We start from the raw sequence: 21,366 nt of genomic DNA, 5'->3' as shown, positions 1-21,366 counted from the left end.
ATTTCGCACAAAGCTACTCGAGGGCTATCTGTGCTAGCCATCCCTAATTTTGCAGTGTAAGACTAGAGGGAAGGCAGCTAGTCATCACCACCCACCGCCAACTCTTGGGCTACTCTGTTACCAGCGAATAGTGGGATTGACCGCCACATTATACACCCCCACGGCTAGGAGGGTGAGCATGTTTAGCGCGACGCGGTCGCGAACCCGCGACCCTCGGATTACGAGTCGGACGCCTTACGCGCTTGGCCATGCAATCCAAAGTTACTTGAATAATTGGAGGAAGGATAATTTGCATCCTACAGAACTAAGTATCACGAGATGGGGTAAGTGTATTCAACTATATTTCTATAATTTTAAGTTAATTTCTACAATGCATTTAAAACAAAATAACTGCTGTTTTCTTGATTTAGGGCAAAGCTACACTGGATTATCTGTTATGTCCACTGCAGGGAATCGAACCCGACATTGTAGCGTTGTAGGTCCATAAACATTACCATTTCCGTTAAGCAACTTTAACATAAGTGTAATGAAATTATTGTAACGTTCATTTATATTGGTAGAAATATTATTTCGAAATTGCTATCAAATTGAACATAATTAAACGTGTTCTTTCAAAGTGGGTCTAGCATTGTCGGGTGGTTATAGAGGTTGGCTAGCAATTTGAGGATCCCGGGTTCGAATCTGCGTCTCACTAAAGTGCTCGACCTTTAAAATGTCGGGACGTTATAATGTGACGATCAATCCCATTATTCATTGGTAAAATAGTAGCTCCCGATGGCGGTAGATGGTGGTGACTAGCCGACTTTTCTTTAGTCTTACACTGCTAAATTACAGATGGCTAGCAGAGGTCGCCCTCGCGTAGCTTTACGAGGAATGCAGAACAAACCAATCTATCAATGTACTCAGTATCTGTAACATTCATAAATGTGAGATGAAAAGGACAAGAGAGTATCTGACTTTTGCAGGTCAAAGAACCTAAATCACGATTAAATAGAATGTCAGTTAGATTCATCACAGCTATCATTTATAACGTATAATGCATCATGCAAGCCTGTAAGAATAGATGCTGGTTTATTTGTAACGCCTAATGCATCATGCAAGCCTAGAATTATTAGATACTGGTTTATTTGTAACTACTAATGCATCATGCAAGCCTAAAATTAATAGATGCTGGTTTATTTGTAACGCCTAATGCATCATGTAAGCCTGAAGAATAATTAATTATCTAAAAACTGACCATTCAAATGTCTCTTCGGGTAATTAGTTATCTAACAACTGACCTTTCAAATATCTCTTCGGGTAATTAATTATCTAACAACTGACCTTTCAAATATCTCTTCAGGTAATTAATTATCTAAAAACCGACCTTTCAAATATCTCTTCAGGTAATTAATTATCTAACAACTGACCTTTCAAATATCTTTTCGAGTAATTAATTATCTAACAACTGACCTTTCAAATATCTCTTCGAGTAATTAATTATCTAAAATCCGACCTTTCAAATATCTCTTCGGGTAATTAATTATCTAACAACCGACCTTTCAAATATCTCTTCAGGTAATTAATTATCTAACAACCGACCTTTCAAATATCTCTTCGAGTAATTAATTATCTAACAACTGACCTTTCAAATATCTCTTCGGGTAATTAATTATCTAACAACTGACCTTTCAAATATCTCTTCGATCAATTAATTATCTAAAAACCGACCTTTGAAATATCTTTTCAGGTAATTAATTATCAAACAACTGACCTTTCAAATATTTCTTCGACTAACAACTGACCTTTCAAATATCTCTTCAGGTAATTAATTATCTAATAACCGACCTTTCAAATATCTCTTCAGGTAATTAATTATCTAACAACTGAACTTTCAAATATCTCTTTAAGTAATTAATTATCTAACAACTGACCTTTCAAATATCTCTTCGACCAACCGACCTTTCAAATATCTCTTCAAATTAATTATCTAACAACCGACCTTTCAAATATCTCTTCAGGTAATTAATTATCTAACAACTTTCAAATATATCTTCGACAACTTTTCAAATATCTTTTCGAGTAATTAATTATCTAACAACTGACCTTTCAAATATCTCTTCGAGTAATTAATTATCAAACAACTGACCTTTCAAATATTTCTTCGGGTAATTAATTATCTAACAACTGACCTTTCAAATATCTCTTCAGGTAATTAATTATCTAACAACCGATCTTTCAAATATCTCTTCAGGTAATTAATTATCTAACAACTGACCTTTCAAATATCTCTTCGATCAATTAATTATCTAAAAACCGACCTTTGAAATATCTTTTCAGGTAATTAATTATCAAACAACTGACCTTCAAATATTTCTTCGGGTAATTAATTATCTAACAACTGACCTTTCAAATATCTCTTCAGGTAATTAATTATCTAATAACCGACCTTTCAAATATCTCTTCAGGTAATTAATTATCTAACAACTGAACTTTCAAATATCTCTTTAAGTAATTAATTATCTAACAACTGACCTTTCAAATATCTCTTCGAGTAATTAATTATCTAACAACTGACCTTTCAAATATCTCTTCGAGTAATTAATTATCTAACAACTGACCTTTCAAATATCTCTTCGATCAATTAATTATCTAAAAACCGACCTTTGAAATATCTTTTCAGGTAATTAATTATCAAACAACTGACCTTTCAAATATTTCTTCGGGTAATTAATTATCTAACAACTGACCTTTCAAATATCTCTTCAGGTAATTAATTATCTAATAACCGACCTTTCAAATATCTCTTCAGGTAATTAATTATCTAACAACTGAACTTTCAAATATCTCTTTAAGTAATTAATTATCTTACAACTGACCTTTCAAATATCTCTTCGGGTAATTAATTATCTAACAACTGACCTTTCAAATATCTCTTTGAGTAATTAATTATCTAAAAACTGACCCTTCAAATGTCTCTTCGGGTAATTAATTATCTAACAACTGACCTTTCAAATATATCTTCGGGTAATTAATTATTTAAAAACCGACCTTTCAAATATCTCTTCGGGTAATTAATTATCTAACAACTGACCTTCAAATATCTCTTCAGGTAATTAATTATCTAACAACTGACCTTTCAAATATCTCTTCAGGTAATTAATTATCTAAAAACCGACCTTTCAAATATCTCTTCGGGTAATTAATTATCTAAAAACCGACCTTTCAAATATCTCTTCGGGTAATTAATTATCTAACAACTGACCTTTCAAATATCTCCTTGGGTCCTTACTGTCATACTGCTCAATATCTACTCCGACTACAAAATATTTGCCGTCCTTAAGAAGTCCTCGATTCTCTAGGCTGACCATCAAACCAAGGTGTTCAAAGTAGTAACCCAGCACAATATATACTACAGAAGTAAAACAAATGTAAAATATGTAGCTTCCCACGTGTTTCACGTTTACCTCTACAACAGCAAATAAGAATAAAAGCTGAGAGAATATTGTGAAGTATTTCTTTTTAATATTAAAAAACATATTAACCTTACATTGTGGTTTTAAACTATCCTTTGGAAGATGGTAAACAACTGTTTGGATGCTCTTACATGGCGTGGCATATTTTGGTGTTTAGAGCATTCGACCTACAATCTAATGGCCGTGACTACAAATCACGTCCCATAAAATACCTGTCATTTGTGCTGTTTCTTTTTCAGAATGGAAAGAACCCGAATTGAGTTTTACTATAATGTTGCACTCAATCCGGTTTATTTTCATTTTTACCTTTCATCTATTCCTCGTACCTCGTATTATGAAGAAAACCATTGGAGATCCTGTAATCTCCGTACGAACCGAACTCAGAAAGATAACCCAATAGTTCAATCAATTTCCAATAATTAGACTCTAATTCCTTATAAACTATCGTTTTCTCAGCTGTGTAGGTGATATAATGTTTCAGTCAATCCCACTATTTGTTGGTAAAAGGGTAGCCTAAAAATTAGCGGTGGGTTGTGTAGACTAGTTGCCTTCCCTCTAGTCTCACACTGCTAAATTAGGGGCGGTTAGCGCAGATAGCCCTCGTGTAGCTTTGCGCGAAATTCGAAACAAACCAAACAAACAAATCCATCACAAGTGTCGAAAGTGTGCTCTTAGCGAGAAAGTCGCTAACCTTACTGCTAAGTCACTAGAGGGCGTTCTGAATGACAGTAAACAACCGAAGTATAAAAGTACAGTTGTTGTTTTTTAAATGGAAGACATGAAACATGTTTATCTGCAGTCGTCCACATGCAATTAAAACTATTCGATCTCCATTGTTTTAATTTTTTCCCCTACTGGTAGTTATTATCAATTGAACATACTGAGCAAGAGAATAACAAGTAAAAACAGTTAAAAAGTTGTAGAAAATATTATTTAACTCCAATTTAGTTCTCCACCTGACCTTAGCAAGAAAACAATCTTAAGGTGTAAGATAGGTGATGGAGGACTGACGGATACAGTTGAGGCGTTACCTATAAATACATTAACACCAAAGACCGATTTAGTCTTCTTATAATAAGTTCCAGATGTTCAGTAAATATGAGACATTTGTTTAATTGTAGAATAGAACAAACCGTTAAACTCCAATTCTTTCTGTTTCTATGTGAACGGACACTCTGTTTACTGAGGTTGAGATCTTTCAATGTAATAGATGAAGTAAATATGGAAACGAGATATCGGTGGTTTGTTTTCTGCTTATTTTATAAACAATGTATTTTGTAACATTCCTTCTCATTACATATCAACCGGTTAATATTTGTAATTTGTCGTGTATGAGACTTACACTGATTAACAATATTTTTAACTTTTATGATATACATGCGTAATTCTTTGTACAGTTTCTCTGAACCACTGAATAAATCTTTTCTGGTCACGTAACACCACCTATATTATAACCTATACAATTACTTGGGTCATTTCATGTCAACTCATCCACAAAACAAACAACTTTTTCCAGTTCGTGTCACAGATTTTCTTTAAAAAATTCAAGCACAACTTCATGTTGATTTATTCAGCCATGCAGTGCAGCTTCAGGATTTTGCATGAAGTTTTGCTGTGAGTTGGTATGGAATGATCCAGTTACGCATGTGCTCGTGTTTGTAGGTAGAATTTATAGATCAATATATTATATGTGTGTATATTTATGTGGCTATCGTTTTGGTCTTATTTATGCTAGTATATTGCTCTAACTTAAGTATACGTAAGGTTACGTCTTGTTTTAGCTGGGTTTTTTCTCGTGAGTTCACAGTACTGAGACACTAATTCAGTTGTGAATAGTTAAGTTTAGCTAATAGTTCTTATAATTATGCATTATTCTATTATTAAATTTATACGCCCTAAATAAATAATTAAGGTAATTAATAAACTGTCTCACAGTTTTATCTTATATTTCAGTTTGAAGAGATTTTAAAAACATTCTTTTTAAGGACCTGATAGATTCTTTATTTTTAGATCAATAGACAAAGAGACCATCCAATGTTTAGGTACAGCTGTTATATCTTTGTTAGATCAATAGACAAACAGACCATCCAATGTTTAGGTACAGCTGTTATATCTTTTTTAGATCAATAGACAAACAGACCATCCAATGTTTAGGTACAGCTGTTATATCTTTTTTAGATCAATAGACAAACAGACCATCCAATGTTTAGGTACAGCTGTTATATCTTTTTTAGATCAATAGACAAACAGACCATCCAATGTTTAGGTACAGCTGTTATATCTTTTTTAGATCAATAGACAAACAGACCATCCAATGTTTAGGTACAGCTGTTATATCTTTTTTAGATCAATAGACAAACAGACCATCCAATGTTTAGGTACAGCTGTTATATCTTTTTTAGATCAATAGACAAACAGACCATCCAATGTTTAGGTACAGCTGTTATATCTTTTTTAGATCAATAGACAAACAGACCATCCAATGTTTAGGTAAAGCTGTTATATCTTTTTTAGATCAATAGACAAACAGACCATCCAATGTTTAGGTACAGCTGTTATATCTTTTTTAGATCAATAGACAAACAGACCATCCAATATTTAGGTACAGCTGTTATATCTTTTTTAGATCAATAGACAAACAGACCATCCAATGTTTAGGTACAGCTGTTATATCTTTGTTAGATCAATAGACAAACAGACCATCCAAGAGAGATGTCCAAACTACTTCCAACAAGCATATGTTGTCGAGCAAAAGTAAATACTTAGAAATTAATTGTTTATAAGAAAATATTGTTTTGTTAAAAAAACACATGCAATTTTATGGCTCGACTTCAGATGAAACGGAGGAGCATATTTAGAGACATCACTCCCTGAACCTTGAAATTTTTGATTCGCAGCCTTACTCTCTATCCACTGAGCTTCGTCCGACCAAACTTTATAATAACAAATGCTAATATTCTTTGTTCATGGCGATAACGTATTTGTAAGCACGTTGGTACATTAATTTCGAGACTAGCACGACAATTCTTTAGTGTGAACACATTGTTACACAGATTTCGTCTCAAGAACGAAAATGTGGTTGTAAGCATATTGCCATGCTAATATCGAAGCTAGCAGGATAATTGTTTAGTGTAAGCACATTGTTACACTAGTTTCGAGGCTAGCACTGCAGTTGCCTAGTGCAAGAACATTGTTACACCAGTTTCGAGGCTAGCACGATAATTGTTTAGTGTAAGCACATTGTCACACTATTATAGAGGTAACCTGTAGAAAAACAAAGGCATTTTCTACAGTCAGAGGAAAGTTTGTCTTCTAGCTATATATATATATTTAACAGATGATTTGCTACTTTGTACATATAATTAGATTTCAGGGTACGTTGGTAGAAGTCGTTAAGACCAATGAAATCTCATCAGGTATATATGCGTCACACACTTGGTATTGCTAGCGCATGAAAATCATAATCATTGGCTGAAATTCACCATTACGTTGCTTGGTTGTCAAGGAGACATTGACGCAACATAATAAAACTTTGTCCAATCGGAACCCTGAGCTACAACTATAATAATGCATATGGTTTACCCGCAGCTCTTTTCAATTTTAAAAATTCCCAAAGTAAGGCGCGCTTCTTCAACTCAGTAAGTTAACAAAACCAAAACCAGAAATATAGTCTTTTAAAGAGAAGACCCTAAAATTCATAATAAAATTCACTGCTTTACCATCACAATTGATAATTTGTTGAGTCGTGCAGTTGGCCGAGTGAAGATATGTTTCTGAGAACCAGTTGTTTTTCTTAATATGTGTCAGTCTATAAGAACTTATCAAAAATAACATTTGAACATAACTTGGAAGTACACAGAAGATCAAATAGTAACTAAGCAACATTTAAATAAGATGAACAAATATACATAAAAAATAATATAATACGACAGCCATTCTCTATCCACATATTGTTACTAGATTATAATTCATTTTATAAAAAAGGTGTTTATAAAATATTTATTTAGATATAGTTTTAGGATATATTATTCATTGAGAACTCGAACCTACGTACTGTAGATATTTATATTTACTTGAATAAAAAGCTTCAATGCATCATTGGTTTTGATTGGTTTGTTTCGAATTTCGCGCAAAGCTACACGAGTGCTATCTGCGCTGGCTGTCCCTAATTCAGCTGTGTAAGACTAGAGGGAAGGCAGCTAGTCATCACCACCCACCGCCAACTCTTACGCTACACTTTTACCAACGAATAGTGGGATTGACCGTCACATTGTAACTCCTCCACAACTGAAACCATGTTTGGTTTAATTTTTAGAATAAAAAGGAGCAAAATAAGGTTAAGCCTAAATTTAAATCATTCCAACAGAAAGACGTGGGCTCGAGAGCTCAGTTGTCCTAGTTACTAATATAAATTGAATTTGATTTGTTTGTATTTAAATACAAACAACACACTATGCCATTTGTGCTCTGCCCACCACCGTTATCCAAATCCGGTTTCTAGAGTTGTAGTTCTGCGAACATACCGCTATGCCACTTGGAGAGGGGGGTTCTAAATCGGAAAATATTCGCTATAATTTAGGCATAGTAACCTGATGAATATAGAAAAATTATAATATTAACATTTTTTATTAACTCCATGAGATGCAAAATAGACGTATATGAGCCACTTTAATTTCTGTAAGAAATATATATCCGTGACACGTGGACAAGTAACGCACGAGACCCATCTGACCTAAGCCTATGAACTGTATTGGTTCGTAACACAGGCACACATAGACACACATGTTGTTAATTTTATTTGTTTGTTTAGAATTAAGCACAAAGCAACACAATGGTGCTGTATGTACTCAGCTCATCGCGGGTATCGAAATCCTGCTTCTAACGGTGTTGGTTCGTAGACATACCGCTGTGCCACTAGGGGGCACTTTGGGAATCAAATAATTAACCTGGATAACCCACTGTTTCCTGTCAATTAAATTTTACATACAAATTATATAGGGTTGGTAGGATTTCAAACAACCTAAAAACTGGAACTGTCTAGCCAGAAACAGATAGGATAGTAAATTATTTTAATGTTCTGTTGTTTTTTTTACTATTAACAAGTATTAAAAATTTCTCTCTACAAATTATTTCACTTGTTTCTTGATAGATGATAGATTGATTTTAGTTAGTTAAGTGATTGTTAGCGAAAACATGTGAAAAAGTTAGCAACTAGCAGTACGTGTGAAACTTTTTTAAAGCGGTGCAACATTTAATGGAAGTACAACAATAGAACCCTCTCTCCACACAGTGTTATGTCTGCGGACACACATTGCCAGAAACCGGGTTTTGATATCCGTGGTGGGCAGAGTACAAATAGCCCCTACGGTAGTTTTATGTTTAATTCCAACCAATCAGCAATAATAGATTAATACACACCAGTGATGAAACAGTCTGGTATTGATGGAGATTACCCTAAATAGTTAGAGATTCTGCGCAAGTGAGTGAAAAAAAATCTGTTAACCTTTTCAGGACTAGTAGGTGTGTATTACTGAGGACCAGTAGGTGTGTATTACTGAGGAGCAGTAGGTGTGTATTACTGAGGAGCAGTAAGTGTGTATTACTGAAGACCAGTAGGTGTGTATTACTGAGGACCAGTAGGTGTGTATTACTGAGGAGCAGTAAGTGTGTATTACTGAGGACCAGTAGGTGTGTATTACCTAGTTCATGGATTCTCACTCTGTCCCACCGCACACTACAATGAATGTTGTGCCATTCTATTTATAGCTTTACCCAATCCCATTAACGAGGGCGATAAATTCCGAGGGCACAACTCAAAGACAAAGAAATCCGCGAGAGAAATCTTCGAGGGGTACATTATAAATTTCACTTTCTACTTTCATATATTGCGTTGAACTAGTCTCTTGACGTGTTTTTACAAATGGAGTAACCAACTATCGTTCAGTCCATATAAAGATGACATTTCCTTGTAATACAAATCTCTTGTCATCACGTTACTCCGATAGTGAACACTCAGTATCGTCAGCTTTCTACGGTTGGTTTTCCTTTCTGTCATATGATTTAGCAGAATATTGTAAACATGACCTTTCTTTCAATTTTCAAGAAGTAATTCTTTACGAATCGCCCTTTTTAAAATTCAAAGAGTGGTTCCTGTATTGGGTTGTTGTTTTTTCTTGGAATACTCCAGATGACAGACTGTTCAGCTTTCTTCACTTGAATCACATCTTCCCTCGTTTCCTTCTACAAGTTTCAATACTACAGACAGATCTTTGTTGGAAACGCTAAAATACCTTACCTATCCCGCTTCTATATATAGGAAATAGGATAAATGTACACTGTTTCATTTCTGGTGTGTAAACAGTACAATTAACCACTCAATTTAGATTACTCTTAAAAATCTAATAATATTAGAAGTGGTCAATTCAACAAATAAGAAGACTTTCATTGGATTGCAAAAAGAAAAACTGAACTTTTAACTTATGCAATTATAAAGAAGCATACATACAAGATGCTAGTCACATAAGTCCGTTTTATATCTTACAAAACTACGTTTTAAAAATATACTGACTCCGAGCTATTTTATAAGACTCATCTACGAGTTTGTCGAAAGGATTTACTCCGTAACCATAGTGATACGTTTCAGGCCAAGTCCCTTCGTATTGTATCTCCACTCCAACATCTTTAATAGTTTGGAGAATAGTACCCGCTACTTCTCGAAACCCACGGTCTGGGGTCGTTGAGTAAAGGAAGGCGACCTTCTTCCAGTCGAAGTGCAGAAGGAGAGAAGCTACAGACTTGGAGATCTGTGTGTCCGGAGGTCTAGTCCGTGCAAATGTTGGAAACAAAATTTTGTTTGATGTCTCGTGGTGAGCACAGAACTAGAATGAAATAAGAAACAAACAATGAGAAACTATTGTGGTTAACCTGAAGATGGCCTAAGAAGATCGAATGCTGTTCTCTGCTTTATAAGTAAAAGTGTTAATACCCATACCAGCTGTCAGTTAAAAGTTTTGTTTCAGTTCGTGCTAAAAATCAGAACTGTTAGTTTCTTTTCAACAACGCTTTCATTGGGTCGAAATCGCATCTGGTTGTTACTAAGTTGACTGTCTAATAAGAATGCATATAGACAAGTCCTCCGCTGGTACAGCGATAAGTCTACGGATTTACAACGCTAAAATCAGGGGTTCGATTCCACTGGGTGGACTCAGCAGATAGCCCGAAGTGGCTTTGCTATAAGAAAATACACACACACAGAGATAGACAAAGAAAATGGGCCCTTCCGTGGTTCAGCTCTAAATTTGTAGACTTGCAACGCAAAATTCTGGGGTTTAATCCCCGTGCATAGCTTATTGTGTAGCTTTATGCTAAATCCAACACGTATATAACGTAGACTTACCACTGTCCCATCGTAAAGAGGGAAAACCATATTGCAACGCTGAAAGCCAGGGTTCGATTTACTAAAGTGAACATAGCAGATAGCCCTAAGGGGCTTTGCTCTCAAACAAACAAACAAAGCAATAAGTAATAGAGTATAATGCTTATGTTCAGCGAAATCTTATACTGTTTAACTTAATATTTAGAAACCGCTTTAAAACTATGTGACTAAATCGTAGTTTGCAAAATAATAATAAAAGAAATTAAATGCATTGAAATAACTTTAACCTGTTGACTGCCAAGTATTTCAGCTGCTACAATACAACTCTAATGCTTCTTCATTTTGTAACTTTTTTCGTGACGCCATTTTGGATCGAAAGTGAAACAATTTGTAAGTAAGTCAAATGCATGTATGGTAATGACATCTAGCGTTGAGGTTAGGTATTATTGAGAACGAATTAACTCGTCCGTGGCACTGTGTTACCGATCGGCTCTGAACAGGTCAAACTTATTATTTTGAAATTCACAATCAAATAGTATTAAAGCTTTCGAAACGGACAGCGTCTCTCTTTAATTCTGTTTCTTATCCTTTGTTTAAAGTGTAGCACAAAGCTACACAATGGTCTATTCCGTACTCTGCCAATCACAGCTATCGAAACTTGGTTTCTAGCGTTGTAAGTATGCAGACTGGCTGTTGGAGACTATTTCTTATACCCATTGGAATACATGCCCCATTTTACGCGTCTTACATGTATTTAGTCACAAGTTAAAGAATTGCATTCGTTAGCTTGTATGTTAATGTACAAAATAAAAATGCAGAATTAGACAAAATTACCATACATAAAAATCATATTTTAGAGAAAATTAATACTGACTAAGTTAAGTAAACAAAATCAAAAGAAAGGACTGAGTTAAAAACAGCAAATCCAACCCTCTGACTAATTATATTAGTTTGTTGTAACCTAAAAACAAGCTGAAACAAAAATAAATTAAAAATAATAAACAGAAAATGCTGCACTAATTAAAAAGATCGCACGGTACAAGCTATAATGTAGCTGAGGTTTTAGATGTGGCTAAAGAAGTAGGACTAACATTGCTTTGGGGGGATACACCGTGTATCAGTTTTAACTTCCATTCGCCAGTCTCACATAAGAAATAAGAGAGTTTGTTTTGAATTTCGCGCAAAGCTACAAGAAGGCTATCTGAGCTAGCCGTCTCTAATTTAGCATTGTAAGACTAAGTTATCACCACCCACCGCCAACTTTTGAGCTAGTCTTTTATCAACGAATAGTGGGAAAGACCGTCATATTATAACGCCCTCATGGTTGAAAGGGCGAGCATGTTTGGTGTGACGGGTATTCGAACCCGCGACCCTCGGATTATAAGTCGCGTGCCTTAACCACCTGGCAATGCGGGGCCAAATAAAAATAGTAGAAATAGATATAGAAATAGAAATTATGAGAGCGAGATGTAGGTGCTCAAGTCCACAACGTCCCACATCGCCCTTCACTGCCTCCAATAGTAGTTGTGGATTAGAAAAATCCAGGAGAAAATCACCTAATTTATTATTTTTATTTTGCTGGAAAAATTAAACTTAAAATCTATATTTTGCCACGTGCCTGTCATAATGTTGCTTTAACTGAAACTGAATGCTTATCACCAACAGTATTCATTGGATTATGTATGTAACGTTCCACAAGGTCTGTTACGGCCTGGAGGTTAGAGTGCTTTAGTTGTAACCTACGAGTCGATGATTCGAATGTTATAATGTAACGATCATTCCAACAGTTCATTGGTTAAAAAGGTAGCTTTAGAATTGGCGGTTTCGTGGATATTGACTAGCTCGGGGCTATAATTGTTACTTTATGCACTGTTAGAACAGATAGCTGTCGTGTAACTTTGTACGAAGTTCAACAGCAAACACACAAACATCACAAAAACTGAAATTAATTTCTAAAACTCTATAGTCTGAAATGATTTTTCCCCTAATATCAAAATTTTGTTTCAATTCTCTCATAATGACTCTAATTTTTAGGCACATTTAAGCTCTTAGTAATTAGGCACATTATTAATGAACGTGAGGTACCATAGTCCCTCACATAAATCCCTCATAACTATATTCTTTGAATAAGTGACACCTACACCTACAATCTTCACTTAGTTCAAACTGTAAAGACACCTAAGAACGAAAACAAAATGTTTAACAGTATTAAAACATCCGGAAGTAAAAGATTTGAGTGTGTTCTAATAATTATAACACGAACTGACATACACCTGGTTTTGTTTTAAATTCAGAAGACATTTACCGAATGGTACTGAATAAACTATGATTCCAATCGATAGCACAAATGTCTACCTGCCTTCCAATGGTACAGCGGTATGTCTACTTTTCAGCTAGAAACCGGGTTTCGATATCCGTAGTGGACAGAGCACAGATAGTCCTTTGTGTCGCTTTGTGGTTAATTACACACAAACAAACGTAAAACGTTTGTCTCGTATATTATACAACTGATTGTTACAGTTCAGCTTTTAACTCACGAGTAATTTACGTGTCTCTCAAAGATTCTTGATATTAGCTTTATGTATGGAGCGCAAGTGTTTTCTATTTCTCTGCGTCTTTTTTCACGACGGTCTCAGCCACATTTAGCATACAGCTTCATGGCTGCCTAGAGTACGTCACAGCTGTACGTGTGTGTGTGAAAGAGAGAGATGCCGTTAAGAACTGACTCTCCCAACCATGAACAACCAACCAACCACAGCAGAGAACGGGATTTTCAATTTCAACATGAATAAGCTCATCTCTTCCTGAAACGTAACATCAAGAAATTCCACTGTATTTCATTATCAGAAACAAATATATTACGATTATTTTTTGTTATCCTGTAACATTCACTTTCGAAGAAAATAAAACTATAATTGAACCCAAGTCTATTGGGTTTAACGTCAGCTATTTTTGTATTGTACCAACAGTATTTTATTTCGTTTTTTAAAAGAATTCTCCAAAGTTAGGGCTCTTGTTCCTTTTTGTTTACCAGTACTGCTTCAGGGGCCTCGGCATGGCCAGATGGTTAAGGCACTCGACTCATAATCTGAGGGTCGCGGGTTCGAATCCCCAGCACACAAAACATGTTCGTCCTTTCAGCCGTGGGGGTGTTATAAAATGTGAGGGTCAATCCCACTATTCGTTGGTAAAAGTTGGTGGTGGGTGGTGATGACTAGCTGCCTTCCCTCTAGTCTTACACTACTAAATTAGGGATGGCTAGCGCAGATAGCCCTCGTGTAGTTTTGCGCGAAATTCAAACCAATACTGAATTTTTCTTAGTATTTAAGTTTACACAAAGTCTAGTGTTTCTAATCGGTATTTGATGTTGTTGGAACATACAGTTAGAATTAACTGAAAAGTAGTTAACTTTTCACCATTCGTTTTTTACTGATAATGTTTATCTTTCCTATCTATTGACTACCGACTTATAACACTGTATTTGGAAAAAAATAGGTTTTAAATCTGTGACAAATGTTATTTCTAATCGATCTGACATCAGGAGACTTGGCACAGATATTTGTGTATAACACGGTGATGACGTCAGAGTCTTTCGTATCTACCGTGGAGTGACTTCAACCTTTCACTGCATAGTTGGATAAAAATATCTTAATCTTACTATCAAGGTTATATGTATATTTAGCGTTTGTGTAGTTATATAACAAACTAGCTGACGTACGCGTTCAAAGCGTTGGGAAGACAAAGAGGTCCCTGAGGAGAGGGAGAATAGTGGAGCACAGATCCGAACATTGACCGTCTTACGGGGTGCTCGAAGGTTGTCTTCGAAGTTTTTGTAAATATTAATAGAAAAGTAAGAAGAAATATAAAGGGAGGAATCCGGTGTGGGTCATTAATGTGGGGCAACATGTGAAGTTATATACAGATCAATAGAATAGTTTCTCTTGGCCATTCGTATAGTAAAATTTGACAGTTACTTTAATAACGCACCTTTAGCCTCCAAAGTGAGGCGCTTAATATTTTTTATGGTAACGTGTTGCGAACCATGGAACTTCGGCCTCATGGTCTGGTACGCTAACAACTAGTTCGCGCTCGGTTCCAGATTAAAAAGAAGCATATTTGAATTTCAGAATTTCCAGCTGTTTTGTGACGAAGTAATTATTAAATTTATGATAACTTATACAATCACATTACTGTTTATTGATCTGAGATTTTAGGCCCCCGCTAGTGGTATCGTTGGTATATCTGCAGACTTAAAATGCTAGAAACCAGGTTTCGATACCATTGGTGGCAGGAGCACAGATAGTCCATTGTAAGGCTTTGCGCTTAACTTCACCTACATTTACCTCTATTATTGTCATTAAGCTGAATTCATTCTTCGAGCAAATAAGGCTCAACACGTTCCTGATAACATACCATTCTATTCTGGTTTCAAATACTTCAATTATAAATGTTTATACTTGGCACAGTACACTGATTTCCACTTATCTAAAGTAAACTTAATAACGTTGTTTTCTCTCTGATTCTTAGAGTGTAAATCGGTCTTTTTTGGCACTTTTTTATACTTAAGAATTAGTGAAAAGAAACATGCTCATCCTTTCATCCTTGGGGGGCGTTATAATGTTACGGTCAATACCACTATTATTTGATAAAAGAGTAGCTCAACGGTTGGCGGTGAGTGGTGATGACTAGCTGGCTTCCCTCTAGTCTTACATTGATAAATTAGGGACAGCTAGTGCAGATAGTCCTTTAGTAGATTTACGTGAAATTCAAGAACAAACAAACTGTGAAAACTCGTATCATTGTGACATTGCATCAGTAGTCACGTGCCTGAGACAGTGTTGATTTGTTAGTCGCAACAGTTAAGTCGAAACAAGGCAGGATGTAATAGACCGCCAACAACTGTTCAATTTCTTCAGTTTAAGAAAAAAAAAAAAAAACTCCTTCCTTTTCTGTAGCGTCCTTTTCAAAGTTTCCATCACTACACACGTGACTTAAGACGTAATACGTAATTGTGAACGTGGCGGTATTCACCATTAGCATTAAATTATTTCTTCTAGTAATTTTTACTGTTTCCATCCTCTGTTGTGGTGTCACGATATTAAATGAAGCTGAACAAAAGAGATATTAATTTTTTAGATTCCTGGCTTACATTACGAGAAATATGCAAAATATGCAAAAATACCGTAAATGTAAAGTTCAAAATCATTGGTTTAAAATTGCATTCGGCCTTTTGGGTTTTGCTTCCATCTCATTACGTCACACGTTAATTGCTTGATATGTCACAGTGACATCATTTCTAACCACTGTTGCCTCCCAGTGGCCCAGCGCTAAGTCTGAAGGTTCATAATTCTAAAACCAGGATTTCGATACGCGTGGTAAGTGCAGTACGTAGACCCCTCTGTGTACGTTTGTGCTGAACAAGAAAGAAACAATAAAAATATTATTATTTTGAAAAAAGCTCAACACGATGAGCATTTGTTTGTTTGGGAATTTCGCACAAAGCTACTCGAGGGCTATCTATGCTAGCTGTCCCTAATTTAGCAGTGTAAGACTAGAGGGAAGGCAGCTAGTCATCACCACCCACCGCCAACTCTTGGGCTACTCTTTTACCAACGAATAGTGGGATTGACCGTCAATTATAACGCCCCCACGGCTGGGAGGGCGAGCATGTTTGGCGCGAGTCGGGCGCGAACCCGCGATCCTCAGATTACGAAGTGCACGCCTTAACGCGCTAGGCCATGCCGGGCCACCACGATGAGCAAACGTTGAACTCATTTATCTGGAAATATTTCGTGTACAACTGGGTAATTATAATACGAAATATATTTCGCTGACATACCAACATTAAAGGACTTGGCATGTCTTGAAGGTTAGAGCGCTTGACTCAAATTACTGAGAATCGTAGGCTCGAATTCCCGTCTCCAAACATTATAAATGCTGGTTGTAAGAGTTGCCCAGGCGTAAAAGTTCTTGGCTTAAACAAAATACCCGCATGGCCGACCCTTCACTGGAGAGGGATTGGAGTAAAAAAAAATCTATACTGAGGGATAAGAAAAGATAAAGTTCAATAACTCCATTATTAACAAAAGTAATTTGATTATTGTTTTAAAAATTAATCACAAAGCTTCACGATGGGCTATCTATATTATGTCCACCATAGGTATCGAAACGCGATTTTTAGCGCTATAAGCCTTCAGAATGACCGCTGGGAGAGAGTTAAAATTAAAGTTTTTTGTTGTTTTCTTTTAAGAACTTCAATGTGGTTTACTCTAAAAACCACAGTATGTTATATAAAATTATCTTGGCTGCAACAAGTTAGCTGAAACGGTTTATTTCAAAATAATTCTTTCTGAGTCTTGTATATTCTTGAAATACCATTCTGTAGAAAAACATAGGACATGGCTCATTTCTGTATCAAGTGTTTCTAATAAACAAACAAAGATAAGACTAAATCAGGATTTACATATTTTGTAAAAGTAGTTAAAAGTTTGTTTTGTTTGTTTTTGAATATCGCGCGAAGATGCACGAGGGCTATCTGCGCTAGAAGTAAAAGTGGCTGTACAGTTGTTAATTTGATGCTATTAAAGCCACCTGTAGGTAATTGTTTTATATTATCTGATTCATGCATGTTAGATTTGTAGAATTAACAATGTAAGAACGTAGAAAAACTAACATATTTATTTAACTATGCCCCATGGGCCAGTTGATTTTAAGGTTCACTCTAAGTAGGTTGCTTGCTCTGATTGGTTTGGTTTGTTTTGAATTTCGCGAAAAGCTACTCAAGGGCTATCTGCGCTAGCCGTTCCTAATCTAGCAGTGTAAGACTACAGGGAAGGCAGCTACTCATCCCCACCCACCGTCAACTCTCGGGCTATTTTTTTTTTACCAACAATTAGTGGGATTGACCGTCACATTACTACAACGCCCCCACTGCTGAAAGGGCGAGCATGTTTGCTGTAACGGGGATTCGAGCCCTCGACCCTCAGATTAAGAGTCGAGTGCCTTAACCACCTGGCCATGTCGGGCCTGCTGTTTGATGAAAGAGTGTAAAAAAGTATTATGAAATTTAAAAACAAGAAAAAAAAACTTATATTCTACCGCACATTTGTGTTCTGTACAAATATAATTCATGTTAGTAAGCTTTTATTTAGTATTAGAGAACATTTAATATTAGTCCAGCTGTACAATAAATAGAAAATAAATTGTAATATTATATCGAGAGTTTTGTTTCTAGAATACTTCTAATCAGACATAAAATACTGTACTGAGGGTTAGCATATGACTCATTATGCTCTAAGCTGTAACATACGACATAAATTGTTACATATCAGTCTATGCCTGAAATTCGTTTAGGTTCTTGCAATATGGCAATACGAATCGTTCTAAAAAATCGCATTTATATAACTTATGATACTAAGATATTAGATATATACATTTATATAACTTATGATACTAAGATATTAGATATATATTGTTTCCAGACTGTTAGTTCGTTTCCATGCCTGTCACCTGTAATCTAGAAGTAAAATATACCCTACATGTACTAAGCCTGCTTATATAGTTACCATAATACTTTTCTATTTCGCATATCATTTTCATTTATGTGGCTCACATACACCCAAAGTTTCTTGGTACAGTTTGACTTTGTTGTTACTGTGAATAGCTTTTTCTTACGTTATTGAATACAATTTCCTTCCCAATGTCTTGAAAATAACAAACAGTTTAACTCAAAACTAAAAACATAACTCCACTGAAAAAGCTTCCAACGCGTTTTATTGCGTTTCCCCTAAAAAGCTACTAAGTTTCTTCTTTATGCTGATACGTAATTTATATTAAGCTGCAATTTTCAGGACGGAAAGCAGTTCCGTTTCTGACGTCTTACATTTAGCCAACACTTTGAATGAACAAGGTACGTTTAGTGAAATAAACATTTTCTCATATTTGATGCATCACTGAGAAAGTACGTCAGGATACATGGTGTTATCGAAAGGCCATGTTGGCATTGGATATGTCGTGGCCTTATTACATGTTCTGTGCTTTCAGTGACACGTTCTTAGAATTATAATGTTTGAAAAGGCTTAACGGTCGGATCTGACGCAATTCCTGTTATTACTAAAGTACCAGCTCCACTTAACACTAATCACATGGAATGTGTCTCACACACTTCTGAATTATTTAACGTGACAACGTACTTAGTTTTAAGTTCGTAGTTAAAAAGAGAAACGCTTATTTTAGTGCTTTTGTAACAGCACACATAAGAAAAAATCAGGACAAAAATCACTGCAATCCTTATTTCCAAACTTAACAGAGCGAAGGGGCCAAAGGGTGAAAAACTATACTTTATGGAACCACTTTACTGACCAAAATAGGTTATAAAGAAAACTAAACTTAAATTAGTTGGTTATAATGCTATAATGCATTATTAAAATTACTAATGGAATATTTCATCATTACCCAACTAACTGGTATTCCACGTCCTGTTGCCCCCCCCTTTCACTTTTATATATATAATTTTTGTTTGTAATCCTAATGTAAATTTCACCTGTTAAACGCATTTCCATTATTACTTGTGTAATTAAACATGATTTCTAATTCTATGTATACATAATCTTGTAGGCCTGGCATGGTCTGGTGGAAAACGCGCTCACTTTGTAATCTTAGGTAGCCCAAGAATTGGCGGTGAGTGGTGATAACCAGCTGCCTTCCCTCTAGGAACGGCTAGCGCAGATAGTCCTCGTGTAGCTTTGCGCGAAATAAAAAATAAAAAAACAAACATAATATTGTTAGGTTTATGTAAGGTGTTCATTGTATTAACACGAGAAAAGGTCTATTGGTGAGCAACATACTTAACTCTGGGTGAATTTGGGCTTTCAACCAACTATGTTTAAACATAAAGGTAATTTAACATTTTAGTTTCGTAAACAATTTGTTTAGTTAAAATGTGTTGTTATAATAATGGATGATGCTTGATTTAAGCTCAGATTCACCACCAAAATAATAATCACACCTTCACAGAAGAGCAAAATTAATTGCATAACTTTATGTTGTTAAAATGACAGAAGGATGTAGATTGCTATTATATATATACGGTTACATTTAAGGAATTTTCAAAATCATGTTTTAGATAGGGCTAAGTTATAAAAAGGTATAAACCGTTAAAAATGGATTCCCTCACCGTTTGGGTTAAGGCGTTCGACTCGTAATCTGAGGGTCGCGGGTTCGAATCCCCGTCGCACCAAACATGCTCGCCATTTCAGCCGTGGGGGTATTATAATGTGACGGTCAATCCCACTATTCTTTGGTAAAAGAGTAGCCCAAGAGTTGGCGGTAGATGGTGATGACTAGCTGCCTTCCATCTACTCTTACACTACTAAATTAGGGACCGCTAGCGCAGATAACCCTCGAGTAGATTTCCGTGAAATCCAAAAACAAACAAACAAGGAAGTAAATATGCTCTAGATGTGAATAGAAATACGATAGACTTAATTTATGATCATTTGGTTTTAGAAAATAAAACATGAGAGAAAAAATAACCGAAATACGTATATGACTTAGAAAAAGAGATGAAAACAGTGATACAGGATTACCAAGAAGGTCCAGAAAAATACATATTTATTTGTATTTCTACTGCTTTTCTATAGAGTGAAAAATGGTTAGGAGTGATAAGTTTGAGAAATAAAATTTAACCAAAACTAACTGTGAAGCGAAGTTTGTGCAAAACTTCATATTGTTGTTAAGCACAAAGGGCTAACTGTGCTCTGCTCGCCACAGGTATCATATTCCTACGTCTGACAGTATAAGTCCACAAATCTACCACTGTGCTACTGAGCGGCACTCTAAGGCTTAATAAGATGCATTTTCTACACCTCTAATCTTATGAAATACGTGAATATTTATATTTTGTATGAATATGTATACTATGTTATTCGGCTAAGAACGTTTCTACAGTAGGTGTCTGTGACTTGTTGGTGATAAATTCAAAGATAAACGATCGGCACAATCACCACTTGCTTTCAAAATAATATATATATGTATAATCAAAATTGTTAAACGTACATAAAACAACTTATTTACACAACAGAAATCATAGGTATCAATTAACTACCATATAATTCAACAGCTTTAGAATTTCAAAATGACAAACCAAACTATCTTTCTATATTTCTATCACTCAAGTATTCTGTGTATAATTTATTTACAATGTGGTGCGAGTTCAGTCATATACTACTCTTCCAGCAATTGTTTGTTCTTTTTTCCTTCTAAGTATCCTCTGTTACTTTTCTCAAAGTGCACTCAAGCTGATTCAATTACTTTAAAACCACGTTTTGACGGAATAAATTATTCTTTATAGCTCACTTTTAAAATGTTAACCTTACTCTAATATATTAAACGTTAGGCTTATCACTATTGAAGTAACCTTCACACAGAACTTTCCTTGGCTGTTACTCTACTCTCTTCCGCTGTTTCCCGCTCAACTCATACTGTCTATATGTTTATCAGTAAATCGTCTGCTCGATATATTCTCGACATCAGTGA

General features: G+C 35.4%; 1 protein-coding gene across 5 annotated transcripts in view; it reads right to left on the bottom strand.

Annotated features, from left to right (window-relative positions):
- Positions 1-21,366, bottom strand: part of LOC143224772 (guanylate cyclase 32E-like) — a 159,813-nt gene that overhangs the window by 101,546 nt on the left and 36,901 nt on the right. The window contains exons 1-3 of one of the 5 annotated variants that reach the window (XM_076453046.1): positions 13,186-13,499; positions 10,024-10,333; positions 3,245-3,391 (exon numbers count right to left, since the gene is read on the bottom strand). In XM_076453046.1, coding sequence (XP_076309161.1) covers positions 3,245-3,350 — 106 coding nt within the window. In that variant the 5' untranslated portion in view covers positions 3,351-3,391; positions 10,024-10,333; positions 13,186-13,499. Of the gene's footprint in view, positions 1-3,244; positions 3,392-10,023; positions 10,334-13,185; positions 13,500-21,366 lie in introns of those variants that run through there. The other 4 variants (XM_076453047.1, XM_076453044.1, XM_076453045.1 and 1 more) reach the window with 4 other exon arrangements.

The sequence above is a fragment of the Tachypleus tridentatus genome, chromosome 9, assembly GCF_004210375.1.
Source record: "Tachypleus tridentatus isolate NWPU-2018 chromosome 9, ASM421037v1, whole genome shotgun sequence".
Classification (NCBI taxonomy): Eukaryota; Metazoa; Arthropoda; class Merostomata; order Xiphosura; family Limulidae; genus Tachypleus; species Tachypleus tridentatus.
This window is presented reverse-complemented; position numbering and strand designations above follow the sequence as displayed.